The following is a 14098-nucleotide window of genomic DNA, read 5'->3' on the forward strand; positions in this document are numbered from 1 at the left end:
CGATATGTTAATCCGTGTTCTGGATATATTTGTGAAAATCAATAATTTTTTCAAATGATAATATAATGTAACCATGGCTGTATCTAGCTCGTCAGATGGTCACAGACTATAATTAATTACGCTATATGTTTCTATATAGCGTTAGTGGCTATAACATTTTTGTATTAATAGCAGCAGGCCCATCGATTTTGGTATGTACCTTTGCCTGCCTGGGGGAAACATACCCTGAAAAGGACATCCCCTGTTGTCCAGCTCTTTCTCCCAGAATATTGGTTTGAACAAACACACCCACTAAACTAGCCCGAGTACTCTGACTGTAAGAGAGCTAGACGGACATTTGGACATAAACACGCTCTCATTACAGTCAGAGACCAGCCTATGTCTTTTTTTTGGCAATTCCTGACTACCAAACGGTAGGCAACGAGTCCCGCTCTAATACCACAACAATCCTATGTTTGACGTCAAATACCTTTACATCAATCATTTTCGAGTTAAGTGATACAAAAAAATCCACATATTAATCACTAATACACTTACTACAGAAAGAAACCCGACAGCACCCACATTTAGCTACGCTTCGTGACACTCCGTCGCAACAATTGCAAAGCTCGGCGATCTATTTCGAGACGTAGACCACGTGATCGCGCACTGGGCGATTCCGCCTTGTGCAGCAGTTACAGGGGCCGTCTCATATCAAGCGAAGTTACAACATGGAAGAGTTGGCTAATGCCGTTTTGGATGAATTTGGATTTCATTACGTCATTAAACCAAAACAATTACACATTATTGATTCCATTTTGAATTTGAAGGATACATTTGGGGTGTTATCGACAGGATACGGCAAAAGTATGTGCTACGTACTGCCTCCTCTTATGAGACGACCCCTGTAACTGCTGCACAAGGCGGAATCGCCCAGTCTCGAAATAGATCTTTTATAAGTACGGGACCAGGATGAAGATATGACTCACCCTCCCTCCACAAAAACAACATACCCCAAACAAAAAGAAGGCCCACCAAAACCCAGACAACAAAAAAAAAAGAAAAAAGAAAAGAGAAAAAAGAGAGAAAAAAAAAAGAGAAAACAAAACATGTGTTTTGAATGAACCTATATTTAATTCTAATACATTAAACAAACATAATTAATGTTAAATATCGTTTATATTTAGTTTATGAACTATGGTTGGAATGTGCCAGTCCACACAGCGTATCCGCCATCTTGGTAGTCGTCATGTAATGAAGTAGAATTGTCCAATCGCGATATTCATGTCCGAGTTACATGTCTAGAAGTCTCCTCAGAAATGCCATGTTCATCATCGTCTGTCCCATAGAGGATTGAGCGCGGGGATACCTTGCTGTAATGACAAAAAAAAAAACACGTCACGGTTACCCGTAGTTACACATTTAAGGGATGGGTGTGAAATATGCTACTGAAAACAATTTAGATTTACAATGTGTGTTATGGTGCATGTGTATACACACCGAAGCTGGGTCTGTGTCTCCGTCGAGCGAGTATGGTACCAGTCGAAAATGAACGTGACAGTATTTACCATCTGTGCTAACTGGCAGGTACTTCAGATTATTTGGCAGCAGACGATAATATTCGAACATTACTTCAATTTTTCTTAATATACATTAGGAAAGGTATATACTAATCAATTTCGAATTCTTGTAATTATTTTTGATGTTTACAGAATAAACAACAAAAAACAACAACAAACAAAAAAGAAAACATGAACCCAGTTAAATATTATATTGATAACACGTAACAGTTATATACCCAGACGTCAGAATACATGAGACATGGGGTCTTTTCCACATTCCTCAGACCCAGACCCAGACCCAGACCCAGACCAAACTTCGGTGTGTTTTGGGCCATAAGCCAATCTGGAAAATGTGAACCATGGTTGTTACAAGCATTCTCTGTGTAGGAGCAAAAACGTGTATGGTTTACAGCCAATGCATGCGGGGGTCATAGCCAGTGTACCCGGGAGTCATAGCCAGTGTACCCGGGGTCAGTCAGTGTACGCGGGGGTCAGTCAGTGTACCCAGGGGTCAGTCAGTATACCCAGGGGTCAGTCAGTGTACCCAGGGGTCAGTCAGTGTACCCAGGGAATCATAGCCAGTCTAGACAGGAAATCAAAGCCATTGAAAGCTGGTGGTCATAGCCAGTGTACGCAGGGAATTGTAGTCAGTGTACACGGTGTGTGTGTGTGTGTGTGTGCGTGCGCGCGCGCGCGCGTGTATGTGAAAGCTAGTGTATGCAGGGAATCATAGCCAGTGAACTCTGGTGGTCATAGCCAATACTAGTATACGCGGGTGTCAAAGCCAGTGTACGCTGGTGGTCATAGCCAGCCTACGCGGTATATCATAGCCAGTGTACACAGAAGGGGACATAGCCAGTGTACGCTTGGGGTGGGGTGGGGGGGTCATAGCCAATGTACGCTGATGGTCATAGCCAGTGTACGCTGATTGTCATAGCCAGCATGCGGTCTGTGTGTGTGTGTGTGTGTGTGTGTGTGTGTGTGTATAGCCAGTGTGCACGGGGTGTATGTGTGTCATAGCCAATGTACGCTGATGGTCATAGCCAGTGTACGCTGATGGTCATAGCCAATGTACGCTGATGGTCATAGCCAGTGTACGCTGATTGTCATAGCCAGCATGCGGTGTGTGTGTGTGTGTGTGTGTGTGTGTGATAGCCAATGTACTCGGTGTGTGTGTCTGTGTGTCTGTGTGTGTGTGTGTCTGTGTGTGTGTGTGTGTGTGTGTGTGTGTGTGTGTGTGTGTGTGTGTGATAGCCAGTGTACGCGGGGTGTATGTGTGTCATAACCAATGTACGCGGTGTGTGTGTGTGGAACCTAACAACTGGGTACTAACACTGGCAGTACGTTCTGTACATAGTAGGAGTGTAACCACGGAAACAGTCGCAGTAGAATCCCCCCATTGTGTTCCTGCAGAGTCCTCCCCCACACACCAGTCGGTCCGCCAAAGCACACTCGTCACGATCTGGAAAAGGAAAATTAAACGTTAAAGCGCTGACCTCGATTTTTGGCGAATGAATGAATGAATGAAAGAACGAATGAATGAATAAATGACTGTTTAACACCCAGCACGAAAAATACATGGTAAATGCAATAATAATGTGTGGTTTTTGGCGAATAAAATTACCAGTGTCTGTATATAAACTGTGTTTGCGGTGGTGTGTTAATGTTGGTAGCGGTCATATATTTTTCATGTTCTTTTTAATATATATTTTTGGGTACGTACGAAACATTTGGAAGGTAAAAAATATCTGGTTTGAGATATTACGAACATTAGGACGACAACAAACACCTTGTTATACAGACATTGGCATTCTAAGCAGGACAATAACTTTAATATGTAATTTTAATCATCACAAAGTATCTATCTTTGCGACAAAATTATTTGTTAAAATTTGCTTTGAAATATAAACATTATATACTCTTCAAAAAAAGAAACGCAAAAGGGTACAAATGGGTTATAACTCCGATTTTATGTTTCCTACCGGTTCATGCTTTGTGAATATAAGGTCATTGCATGTCCCAAACACATTCCCACGGTTACATTCGATAAAACGCAGCTACTGTACAATAAAGTTCCAAAATGTGAATATTCGCAAAAACGCAGCCACGTGCAAACCATGTCACCACTGCACGTGCGTTGTCTGCACGTGCAATATGAACACCGACAGTATAAAAGTGCAGGGTGTTCGCTTGCCTGGCCTCTGTATCTGGCCGACAGTTGACAATCCAGGACATGCCACGTCTCAGTGAACCGCAGAGAAACAATGCCATCGGCCGACTAGACGCAGGCGAATCCAGAACGGCCGTTGCCAGGGCATTCCATGTGTCCCCAAGCACCATCTCCAGACTGTGGGACCGTTACCACCAACATGGATCAACACGTGACCTCCCTAGATCCGGTCGACCACGGGTCACTACCCCCGGGCAGGACCGCTACATCCGGGTACGCCACCTTCGGGAACGATTGACTACTGCCACCTCCACAGCCGCAGCAATACCAGGTTTGCGCAGGATATCCGACCAGACCGTACGGAACCGCCTACGTGAGGTAGGAATTCGTGCCAGACGTCCAGTTCGAGGTGTCATCTTAACACCACAACACCGTCGACTCCGACTGCAGTGGTGCCAGATTCATCGACAATGGCCTCAACTGCGATGGAGACAGGTGTGGTTCAGTGACGAGTCCCGATTTCTGCTACGACGTCATGATGGAAGATGTCGCGTATATAGGCGTCGTGGTGAACGTTATGCGGCAAACTGCGTGCAGGAAGTGGACAGATTCGACGGGGGTAGTGTCATGGTGTGGGCAGCCATCTCACACACTGGCAGAACTGACCTGGTCCACGTGCAGGGCAACCTGAATGCACAGGGCTACATTGACCAGATCCTCCGGCCACACATCGTTCCAGTTATGGCCAACGCCAACGCAGTGTTCCAACATGACAACGCCAGGCCTCACACAGCACGTCTCACAACGGCTTTCCTACAGAACAACAACATTAATGTCCTTCCTTGGCCATCGATATCACCGGATTTGAACCCAATTGAGCATCTATGGGACGAGTTGGACCGACGCCTCCGACAGCGACAACCACAGTCCCAGACCCTGCAACTTACATATTAAATACATTTTCTTGTTTAGAATATCAGTGTATGCATATTGAAGGTGTTTCTGGTCGTCTTAAGATATGTAAGAAGCCCAAATGGCATTTTATCTTCAAATAATTTCGTATGTACGAAAACAAATATTTTAGGAAATAAAATGAACTTTACGCTAGTACAAATATTAGATCGATCAGAAACACGTTTAATATACAGCCACTAATATTTTATGCAGGAAAATATATTTGATATGTAATTACAATCGTTAAAAAGTCTCTGTTAGTCGATAACATCTTAAAAATTGCAGCAAACTCAGGAACGTTTTAGAACAACGAGTTGTGAGATAAATGATATCTAACGGCCATTCATGTATTATTCTGTTTCTTACAAATCCTAAAAAACCAAGTTTTAGGCACATTTTAACATCTTTATCGACTAAAATATAGTTAGAGCGCTTTGTACTTGTTGCTGACTTACGCTTGACAGACACATGGTTGCCAGGTTAACTATACTTCGTCGTGTAATAGATTTCCACAGTGCTGTTTTTGTATGGTACGTATAGCATTGGTGACCTGGTCATCACCTAGGAGCAGCCAGTCGTATGTCTTGAAATTGTTAACACACGTACATGTGTAAACAACTATGTGTTATCAAAAATAACGCATGGTGTTCTCACCAACGGGTGTGTAAGATGATATGTGTTCCTGCCTGTCTGTCTTACCTACGCACACGCTTTTATCTAGTGTGGACAGCTTGTAGCCCCAGTTGCACTGACAGTAGCCTTCTGGGTACCGTGGGTCGTTTTTGATACACTCTCCGTTCTTGCAGTCTGTCGTCACGCAACCTGCTGTACCTAAAAGAACAAAAAATCTGAACGTTATAACGACGATGACGAAGACTAGTGGTGGCATGATGATTAAAGTCACAATGGTCATAGTTCTGGTGGTGATGATGATTATGACAGTAATGATTACGGTGGTAGTAGTAATAATAATAATAATAGTGGTAATATTGGTCATACTTGTGGTAGTGAGGGTGATCATGGTAATAAAAACGCAGGACAAAAAGTAACATTCAGCCAGAGTAACGCCAGAAAGCGTAACTTAGTCACGGCAAACTAAGGCTATAACCTGGGTACAATCAATGTATGCTCCAATTCTATAGTGTAGAGCTATTACGGCCATATTGTCATTCGACACACACACACACACACACACACACACACACACACACACACACACGCATAGATATACATATACATATACATGCACATGCACATACATATACAAATACATATACATATACATATATATATATATATATATATATAGACTCTCGGTCAAACTCAAACAGATAACTCAATCTGCGAAAAGCTTGATCTCTCAAATTAATTTTCTGGACCCACCACAGAGATTTTGTGAAATAATCAGGCGGAGCAGAAAGAGTGAAATGGCCTTGTGACGTTGTGTCGTGCAGGCGACGGTCACATTTGACACATCCTCCGTTTTTAAAACACTTTGATTTGTATACAAAGTGTACCTTTTATATTCGTATTGTATTGTCATTTCTTACAAATTATATCATCTTTTTACACTTTATTATTTGTTTGGTATATAATTATGTATGTTTGATTTTTAATTTAATCCTTTTCATATACCTACTTTTGTTTGATACCCAAATAGCCGATTGTCTGTTTGTTTGTTTGTATATATATATATATATATATATATATATATATATATATATATAGTGTGTGTGTGTGTGTGTGTGTGTGTGTGTGTGTGTGTGTGTGTGTGCCAGAGAATTATAACTCGGATAATTATTACAAATAAACAATATAACTTGTGAGTTGCACGCAATTGACATGACACTGATTTGCGGGTTAAATATATCAAAACGCATTACTGAAAGAAACCATCTACATTCAAATTTATTCAATTGAATGAATGAATGAACATAAGCCTATGCCAATTCGATTCATTGTAGGGATAAACGTTTTAAAGGGACATTCCTGATTTTGCTGCATTGTAATATTTTGTCGACTAATAAAATATTTCTACTATTAAACTTACATATTAAATACAATTTCTTTTTTAGAATATCAGTGTCTGTATATTCAATGCGTTTCGGGTCGTCTTGATTTTTGTAAGACGCCCAAACTGGATTTTATCTTCAAATAATTTCGTAAAAATAAAATGAAAATTAACCTAGTACAAATATTAGAACGATCAGAAACACGTTTAATATACAGCCACTAAAATTCGAAACAAGAAAATATATTTAATATGTAAGTTTAATCGTAGAAACATTTTGTTAGTCGATAACATCTTGAAAATTACAGCAAACTCAGGAATGTCCCTTTAATGAAATGCACTTCTTTGGAATCCATAAGTACATTAATATTTTGTTCTAGATTAGCAAATATGTTGCATATTGGAAATATCTATAAATTATCAGCCGCACCAGAATGAATATATTTGGGAAACACTCAGGTGTTTGTGTTCTGCATGGGCAGTATGTTGTCTGTGAACAGCTACTCTTTTATTCGGAGATGAACTAACTGTCCGATATAAAATTCATCACAGTTTGTACATTTGAAAACATAAATTACATTTGTTGATAAACAAGTCATATTGCTTTTCACAGCAAATTCCTTTGTATTTACATTAAATGTTCAACCTTCTAGCAAGTACCACACCGTGGGTCTGTAATAGTGTGTAACTCTGGGGGCTGTGTCCACAATATTTCGCTAATTTCTTTATTTAAGTTTGCAGGTTGTCGTTACTTTTAATTATGGTGAATTTAGTTAGAATTTTCTTCATAGTGTTGTTTTGTTGCAAGAGGGGAGGAAGATAGCCCAGTGGTAAAGCGCTAGCTTGATGCGCGGTCGGTTTGGGATCGATCACCGTCGGTGGGCCCATTGGCTATTTCTCGTTCCAGCCAGTGCGCCACGACTGATATATCAAAGGCCGTGGTATGTACTATCCTGTCTGGGATGGTGCATATAAAAGATCCCTTGCTACTAATGGAAAAAATGGAGCGGGTTTCCTCTATGACTGCTAAAATGGCCATGTGTTTGACATCCAATAGCAGATGATTAATAAATCAATGTGCTCTAGTTGTGTCGTTAAACAAAACAAAGAAACTTTGTTGCAAAATATTCAATTTATCGTATGTCTTTTGAAATAATCCAGCATTGTTGGAGTTATGTGTAGTGACAAAAGGTAATCTGTCTCTCTCTCTCCCCCTCTCTCTCCCCCTCTCTCTCTCTCTCTCTCTCTCTCTCTCTCTCTCTCTCTCTCTCTCTCTCTCTCTCTCTCTCTCTCTCTCTCTCTCTCTCTCTCTCTCTCTCTCTCTCTCTCTATATATATATGTGTGTGTGTGTGTGTGTGTGTGTGTATTTGTGTGTGTGTGTGTGTGTGTGTGTACAGAGCGCGTGCGAGAGAGAGAGAGAGAGAGAGAGAGAGAGAGAGAGAGAGAGAGAGAGAGAGAGAGAGAGAGAGAGAGAGACTAGTACTCTCTCTCATACACACACACACACACACGCCAATGGTACAGTTTGTAAATGTACACCATTATTTTACAAACGTCTCGTAACAGATAACCAATAAATAATTTCTGGAAAACGATTTGATCTTTCCTTCATTACCGCTAGAGATATACCCTATGCAACGTCACAGGGACTTTTTGTTGCGTGAATATACATATATATCATATAATATCTTACATTTTCAGTGCAATCAAAGTATGTGATATTTTTCAGATCACATACTTTATGAATTTAATAACTTTGCAAATTAGATGTAAATTAGTCGAGGTATCGGCACTAGGTTTATTGACATTTAAGCAAACGTACTTGGGTGACACTCCATGATTGACGTATGCATTCATAGTCATCAAATAAAAACATTTCAATGGCAATTTGACACTGAAAGCTGTCCAGCGTTCAGAAAACAAAAAACGTTAGGCATAACTTTATTTTGATGTAAGGACATAATCCAGCATTGTTGGAGTTATGTGTAGCGACAAAAGGTAATCTCTCTCTCTCAGAGGCTCGCATAATACAATTTTTATTCCTAATATACTCTTCAAAAGAAGAAACGCAAAACCACATTGTCGTAACATTTGGAGAATTGATTTAATTATTGAATGGTGAGTCCGATAATTACCAAATGTTGCAGGATTGTTCACAATTCACTCTAGTCCATTGTGAGTAAGTGATAGGACACACCACCAAGGTCAAGGTCATCTGGAGTCAATACCGGGTGTGACCTCCGCGTGTGTTGACAACTGCCTGGCACCGCCTGCCCATTGAAGCAACCAGAGTACGGATGACGTCCCGGGGGATGGTGGCCCACTCGGCCTGCAAGGCTGCTGCCAGCTCGGGCAGGGTCTGGGGCTGTGGTTGTCGCTGTCGGAGGCGTCGGTCCAACTCGTCCCATAGATGCTCAATTGGGTTCAAATCCGGTGATATCGATGGCCAAGGAAGGACATTAATGTTGTTGTTCTGTAGGAAAGCCGTTGTGAGACGTGCTGTGTGAGGCCTGGCGTTGTCATGTTGGAACACTGCGTTGGCGTTGGCCATAACTGGAACGATGTGTGGCCAGAGGATCTGGTCAATGTAGCCCTGTGCATTCAGGTTGCCATGCACGTGGACCAGGTCAGTTCTGCCAGTGTGTAAGATGGCTGCCCACACCATGACACTACCCCCGCCGAATCTGTCCACTTCCTGCACGCAGTTTGCCGCATAACGTTCACCACGACGCCTATACACGCGACATCTTCCATCATGACGTCGGAGCAGAAATCGGGACTCGTCACTGAACCACACCTGTCTCCATCGCAGTTGAGGCCATTGTCGATGAATCTGGCACCACTGCAGTCGGAGTCGACGGTGTTGTGGTGTTAAGATGACACCTCGAACTGGACGTCTGGCACGAATTCCTACCTCACGTAGGCGGTTCCGTACGGTCTGGTCGGATATCCTGCGCAAACCTGGTATTGCTGCGGCTGTGGAGGTGGCAGTAGTCAATCGTTCCCGAAGGTGGCGTACCCGGATGTAGCGGTCCTGCCCGGGGGTAGTGACCCGTGGTCGACCGGATCTAGGGAGGTCACGTGTTGATCCATGTTGCTGGTAACGGTCCCACAGTCTGGAGATGGTGCTTGGGGACACATGGAATGCCCTGGCAACGGCCGTTCTGGATTCGCCTGCGTCTAGTCGGCCGATGGCATTGTTTCTCTGCGGTTCACTGAGACGTGGCATGTCCTGGATTGTCAACTGTCGGCCAGATACAGAGGCCAGGCAAGCGAACACCCTGCACTTTTATACTGTTGGTGTCCATGTTGCACGTGCAGACAACGCACGTGCAGTGGTGACATGGTTTGCACGTGGCTGCGTTTTTGCGAATATTCACATTTTGGAACTTTATTGTACAGTAGCTGCGTTTTATCGAATGTAACCGTGGGAATGTGTTTGGGACATGCAATGACCTTATATTCACAAAGCATGAACCGGTAGGAAACATAAAATCGGAGTTATAACCCATTTGTACCCTTTTGCGTTTCTTTTTTTGAAGAGTATTATATGATATTGACGATACCGAAAAACACTCTGGTAATAACCTCTCTCTCTCTCTCTCTCTCTCTCTCTCTCTCTCTCTCTCTCTCTCTCTCTCTCTCTCTCTCTCTCTCTCTCTCTCTATATATATATATATATATATATATATATATGAAATAAAATGAAATTTACGCTAGTACAAATATCAGAACGACCAGAAACACGTTTAATATAGAGCCACTAATATGGTATGCAGGACAATATGTTTAATATGTAATTACAATCGTTAAAAAATCCCTGTTAGTCGATAACATCTTAAGAATTGCAGCAAACTCAGGAATGTACCTTTAATGCAGCAAAGGATCTTTCATATGCACTTTCCTCACAGACAGGGAAACGCATACCACGGCCTTTGACCAGTTGTGCTGCACTGGTTGGAATGAGAAAAAACCCAATTAGTTGAATGAATCCACCGAGGTGATTTGATCCTGCGACGCAAGCGAGCGCCCAACGACTGAGCTAAATTCCGCCCCCTCTTTTCGTTGTTGTTGCTTATTTAAATATGTATCAATCAAGTATTAAAGAGACTACACTGAGTTTGTAACACGTTTCCGAGTAACATAATCTTTTTAACAACTAAACTAAATTGCATCTTGTACTCAGGTGTTAATTGTCTTGGGGCTAAGCTTATCCTCGATTTTTACTATTGATCTTGACAAAAGTAATAATAAAGAAAACTGGATAAAATATTTCTACGATTAAACTTACATATTAAATACATTTTCTTGTTTAGAATATCAGTGTCGGAATATACAATGTGTTTCTGGTCGTCTTAATATTTTTAAGAACCCCAAACTGGATTTTGTCTTCAAATAATTTCGTACGTACGAAAATGTTTTATTTTAGAAATAAAATGAAATTTATTCTAGTACAAATATTAGAACGACCAGAAACACGTTTAATATAGGGCCACTACTATGATATGCAGAAAAATATATTTGGTATGTAGTTACAATCGTTAAAAACTATCTGTTAGTCGATAACATCTTAAAAGTAGCAGCAAATTCAGGAATGCCCCTTTAATTATACAGATACAGTAAATAATGAAATTAATGCGAGCAAGACATAAGGAAAGAAGGAAATGGTTTATTTAACGACGCACTCAACACATTTTATTTATAGTTAGATATAAATGCGAAAAATACGTCCTATGGATTGGCGCAATAATTACATGTCGGAATATATTTTCAAACTATATCACCACCAAGAAAAAAAGAAACAACCAAGTGTGTACATCTGTTTCGTTAGTATTACTGTGAAACCCTCAAGACCGGCCCCTCTCTAAACCGGAATTCTCTCAAGATAGGCTATTTCCCACGGTCCTGTGATTTACGCATCTTTTAACACTAAAGTTTACCGCTCTAAACCGGAAACATCTCTAAACTGAACACAGGACGAATAATTCAACCCCAAACTCTTTATTTAGTGCAATATGTACGATCATTAGATGTGTAATCACCATTACATATGACTGGGTACGGTTGGCAAATAAAAATTTCTCTTAACAAATATGTTTAAAAAAAAAAAATGTGAAAATTAATCCACTGTTTTTCTATTGTTTGAATTTGATTTGATTTTAAAACCGTATATTTAGTAAAATAAAAAATAGGCAAACGTAATATTGGCTTTTCGGTTTCCAAAAGACGCCAGTAGCGTCTCATTGCCATATCGATTAAACTTCGCCGTATTGAACCATCACTGAATGATACACTTAACATCTTTAAAAGTTTTAAAAATATACAACCAAACGTTAAAATAAGTGTAAAGGCTCTTTTTTTTTGATTATTATCTGATAAAAAACCCCATCCCACCACGTAGATCTAAATTGATATCCAAAAATTTTATAATTTCAAATTGTTTCGGAAACCACCCACCTTACCTAAAGCATAATCCGCCTCTGACTGGTCGTAAATATCTTACAATAGTTGAAATCTCCGGACAGTCCATTTAAAATAAAATTATCCATATTCGCACAGAATTTATCCTGCTAAATTAAACAATATTTGAAATATCTTACCTGGAGGCACTATTTGTTGTGTTGAGAAATGCAGTAACACTCCCACCATGACGAAAACTACCAATTGCAACATGGCTGCCACTGTGTAATCTAAGCAGGTTATCTCGATAAAATTCGTTTGTGTCTTTTTATTTGTTTATATCGTCTACCCCTTTTATATGGTGGTTACTAAATTCCTTTCCTCCACAGCAATAAATTATTAAATCCCCAGAAAATGCAAATATCTAAAGTATCCATATTATTGTAATAGTTTGTCAGAGCTATTTTGAAATAGAGAGCAGGTGATTATGATGGCCTTGTAACAATTTAACCTCAAGTAACCCATTGTCTTAACCGTGGCAGTGATATATTGTACAAACCACACGCAGTGCTTTCTATGTCATAAGAAATTGAAAAGAACAGAAAAAAATAACAAAACGTGTTATGTGTAAAATGACCGAGGGTCAGAATTAATGTGTTAAAAGGATTCTCAAAAATGTGATTGTTTTAGAATAATAATTCATCATGATGTTTAATGTAAAATAAGTATCATCACTCACACGTGTAATATGCAAAATGAATATACATATATGTATATCTATCTATCTATCTATCTATCTATCTATCTATCTATCTATCTATCTATCTATCTACCCATCTATCTATCTATCTATCTACCCATCTATCTATCTATCTATCTATCTATCTATCTATCTATCTATCTATATATATATATATATATATATCGTTAAAAGTGTATGTTTATCTCTACATGACAGGCTTGTTTCGTGAGAGAGTTGAATTGCTCTCACTCATCAGATGTAGATTTAATTACACCGTCAACGGAAAGCTGATGACGTAATGGACTCTGTGACGTCGAGGTTACGTCACTATGCAGGTCTATAGGTGATGTGTGGTATGCGCACAGAAAGTATTTGCGTCTGTGTCGACATGCTGTTAGGAGTTCATTCTTGGAGTTTAGTGGGCTGGTTTCAGGTTTATACATTATGAACAGTTTTTCCTTCAGGCAGAGGTTACATCTTTTGCTCGCTGGAGAGTATGGCTTTGCTTTAGATAAAATTTTCCACTTAATGGTGTGCATCTATCCTTCAGTGTCCAAATGTACTGACTTAGCGCTGTTGCGTTCTTCTGTGTTGCGTTTTGAAAACTGCTCGTGTGCGCGGTATATCTCGTCTTAAATGTGTTCTCGGTCAAACCAACGTATGTTTCTTGCTTGTTGTCATCGAGTGTATTAACGGTAGCTTGATATATTACTCCTTTCTGCAAGCATTTACCCCCAAGTGGACATTCAGCTTTTCGTCTACAGTTGCATTCTCTGGAGGGAACGGCGTCTTTGTCTCTGTGTTGTTGAAGTAGAGTTTTGTTATGCGCTGAAATTATTTTCCCAACATTAGGCATGCAGCTATAGCTAATTTTAACGGTGTTTCGATTTATAATTTTGTGGAGAGGGTTGCTTTTGGGAAAGCACTCATCGAGTAATCTGAGGGACTGGTGACCTACGTTGGTTTTCACGTTGGAGCTATATGGTGGGTTGTACCAGGTGATGTTCCTATTGCGGTTGTTTCTGCGTCTGTTGTTTTCTGCTGTTGGGGTGTCTTTGAGGTTATAGTTATATCCGCTCTTGAGTAAGGCTTCCTTATATGGGCGTTTCGCTTCTTCAAAGATGCACTCATTCGAAGATATATCAGAAAGTCTTTTATTTATTGTTTTTGGTATACTGCGGATGATATTTGGAGGGTGGTTGCTCTTGTTGTGGATGTATAAAGGTGTGTTGTTTGGTTTCATATAGGGTTTGACTGAGCTCTTTTCAAGATCTAGAGT

General features: G+C 40.4%; 1 protein-coding gene across 1 annotated transcript; it reads right to left on the reverse strand.

Annotated features, from left to right (window-relative positions):
- Window positions 1–1093: 1093 nt before the first annotated feature.
- On the reverse strand, window positions 1094–12467 carry LOC121382091 (growth arrest-specific protein 6-like). The gene is made up of 4 exons (XM_041511582.1): window positions 12278–12467; window positions 5365–5496; window positions 2875–3003; window positions 1094–1352 (listed from the first exon to the last, which is right to left on the reverse strand). The coding sequence occupies exons 1-4, from the start codon at window positions 12348–12350 to the stop codon at window positions 1273–1275; spliced, it is 414 nt and encodes a 137-aa protein (XP_041367516.1). The 5' UTR covers window positions 12351–12467; the 3' UTR covers window positions 1094–1272.
- Between the last annotated feature and the right edge of the window lie 1631 nt (window positions 12468–14098).

Source organism: Gigantopelta aegis, chromosome 9 (genome assembly GCF_016097555.1).
Source record: "Gigantopelta aegis isolate Gae_Host chromosome 9, Gae_host_genome, whole genome shotgun sequence".
NCBI lineage: Eukaryota > Metazoa > Mollusca > Gastropoda > Neomphalida > Peltospiridae > Gigantopelta > Gigantopelta aegis.

Bases quoted from the DNA above. Each gene is read 5' to 3' on its own strand.
- LOC121382091 (XM_041511582.1), bottom strand. From the start codon at position 12,350: ATGTTGCAATTGGTAGTTTTCGTCATGGTGGGAGTGTTACTGCATTTC. The intron at 5,497-12,277 runs GTAAGATATTTC...TTGTTCTTTTAG, and splicing joins ACAACAAATAGTGCCTCCAG to GTACAGCAGGTTGCGTGACG. The intron at 3,004-5,364 runs GTAAGACAGACA...TTCCTTTTCCAG, and splicing joins AGATAAAAGCGTGTGCGTAG to ATCGTGACGAGTGTGCTTTG.